This window comes from Diceros bicornis, chromosome 4, assembly GCF_020826845.1.
Source record: "Diceros bicornis minor isolate mBicDic1 chromosome 4, mDicBic1.mat.cur, whole genome shotgun sequence".
NCBI classification, from domain to species: domain Eukaryota; kingdom Metazoa; phylum Chordata; class Mammalia; order Perissodactyla; family Rhinocerotidae; genus Diceros; species Diceros bicornis.
The window spans coordinates 52,761,045-52,762,732 of record NC_080743.1 but is presented as its reverse complement, the minus strand read 5'-3'; the positions used below and the strand labels follow the sequence as shown (position 1 = coordinate 52,762,732).

General features: G+C 45.6%; 1 protein-coding gene across 1 annotated transcript; it reads right to left on the bottom strand.

Annotated features, from left to right (window-relative positions):
• Positions 1-364: 364 nt before the first annotated feature.
• Positions 365-1,324, bottom strand: LOC131401187 (olfactory receptor 5V1-like). The gene has a single exon (XM_058536257.1). The coding sequence runs from the start codon at positions 1,322-1,324 to the stop codon at positions 365-367; it is 960 nt and encodes a 319-aa protein (XP_058392240.1).
• Positions 1,325-1,688: the final 364 nt, after the last annotated feature.

Genomic DNA, 1,688 nt, shown 5'->3' with positions numbered 1-1,688 from the left:
TTTATTCCTTTTTCTTCTAGTCTCTCACATGATTCTTACATTGGCAGAATCTAAAATGGAAGAATGCTGGTAAGGGAGCCTGGGAAATAAGGTTTCCAGGCTTTCAGCCCCTGTGATGTGGGGAGAACTTAGAAGGATTGAGATGGAGCTGAGAAACAACATAAAATATCTGATACATCTTGACTTTGCAAAGTGAGAAAAGAGTACTTGTGGAAAGGGAGGAGAGAAATGAGTTCTTAAGAAGATCAATTTTAGGAACTGGTATGTAGGAATTAAGGATCTGAGTATAGAATTTCTAAAACTGTGTATATTACCTTGGAAATTTTTTCAGGTGGTTGCCTACCACAGTTTGAAGACCATTGATCTAGTCCCTCATACTGCCAGGGAACACCCACCCTCCAGCCAGCTTCCTCAGGGCACGCTTGACCTCCTTGTTTCTCAGGCTGTAGATGATGGGGTTCAACATGGGGGTCACAACACAGAAGAGCACAGAGACCAGGATGTCCATGTCCAGGTTGTAGCCTTCTCTGGGTCTGTCATAGTTGATGTTGGCCGTTCCATAAAAGACCACCACCACAGTGAGGTGGGATGCACAGGTAGAGAAGGCTTTGCTCCTGCCCTGAGCAGAGGGAATCCTAAGGATGGCAGAGATGATGAGCGTGTAGGACACTGCAGTAAACAGACAGGGGCTCAGGCCAATGGTGGCACTGGCCACATGGAGCACAGACTCATTGAGAGAGATGTCTGAGCAGGAGAGCTTCAGGAGCAATGGGATGTCACACAGAAAGTGACTGATCTGGTTGGACCCACACAGAGTGAGTGTGGCTGCCAGCACTGTGTGTGACACAGAATTCACCAGATCACACAGCCAGGACCCAGTCACCAAAAAAACACACACCTTTAAACTCATGAGGACTGAATATTGAAGAGGGTGGCAAATGGCTATGTAGCGGTCATAAGCCATAGCAGCCAATAAGACACATTCAGTGCCAGCACATGTCACGAGGAAATAGATCTGGAAAAGGCAGCCCTCGTATGAGAAGGTCTTCTTCTCCCGGAGGAAGTTCACCAGAATGACTAGGATGGTGGTGGACATGTAGCAGATGTCCAAGAAACTCAAGTTGCTGAAGAAATAATACATCGGAGTATGGAGGGCAGGACTGACCCTAGTGGCTGTTATTATGAGCATGTTCCCCAGGAGAGCTGTCAGGTAAATGACCAGGAAGATCAGGAAGAACAAGCCCTGTAGTTTGGGGTGGTTGGAAAATCCTAAGAAGATGAATTCAGTGACGTCTGTTTGATTGTTCATTTCAAATGGTGTCATAGCTACAAAACAATGAGAAAAAAGAAGCCATAATGAGAAGGTGTGAAAAGCATCCCAAATTGGCATGTAAACCTTCAGGGCATGTCAAATATGTCAACTAATGTTGGATATAGAACAGCCTGGACTGTGGAGGGAGGCGTACAGGAGTGTCTTCAGAGAGACCATAACATCTCACTTAACAGATCTAGCCAGCTCAGGCCCAGGGACCTTCCATGGATTTTTGCATGGCTGCTGGTGCATGAGAATAAATGGAGATTTGGTCAAAACCTACAACAGGCTGCTAACCAGTGTGTTAAAGTAAGCTGATTTCTCACTGGCTTTGCAAAATCTCCCTCCTAACATTTATACTTTACTGTGTTAAATT

Coding starts and splice junctions, on each gene's coding strand:
- LOC131401187 (XM_058536257.1), bottom strand. CDS start 1,324: ATGACACCATTTGAAATGAACAATCAAACAGACGTCACTGAATTCATC.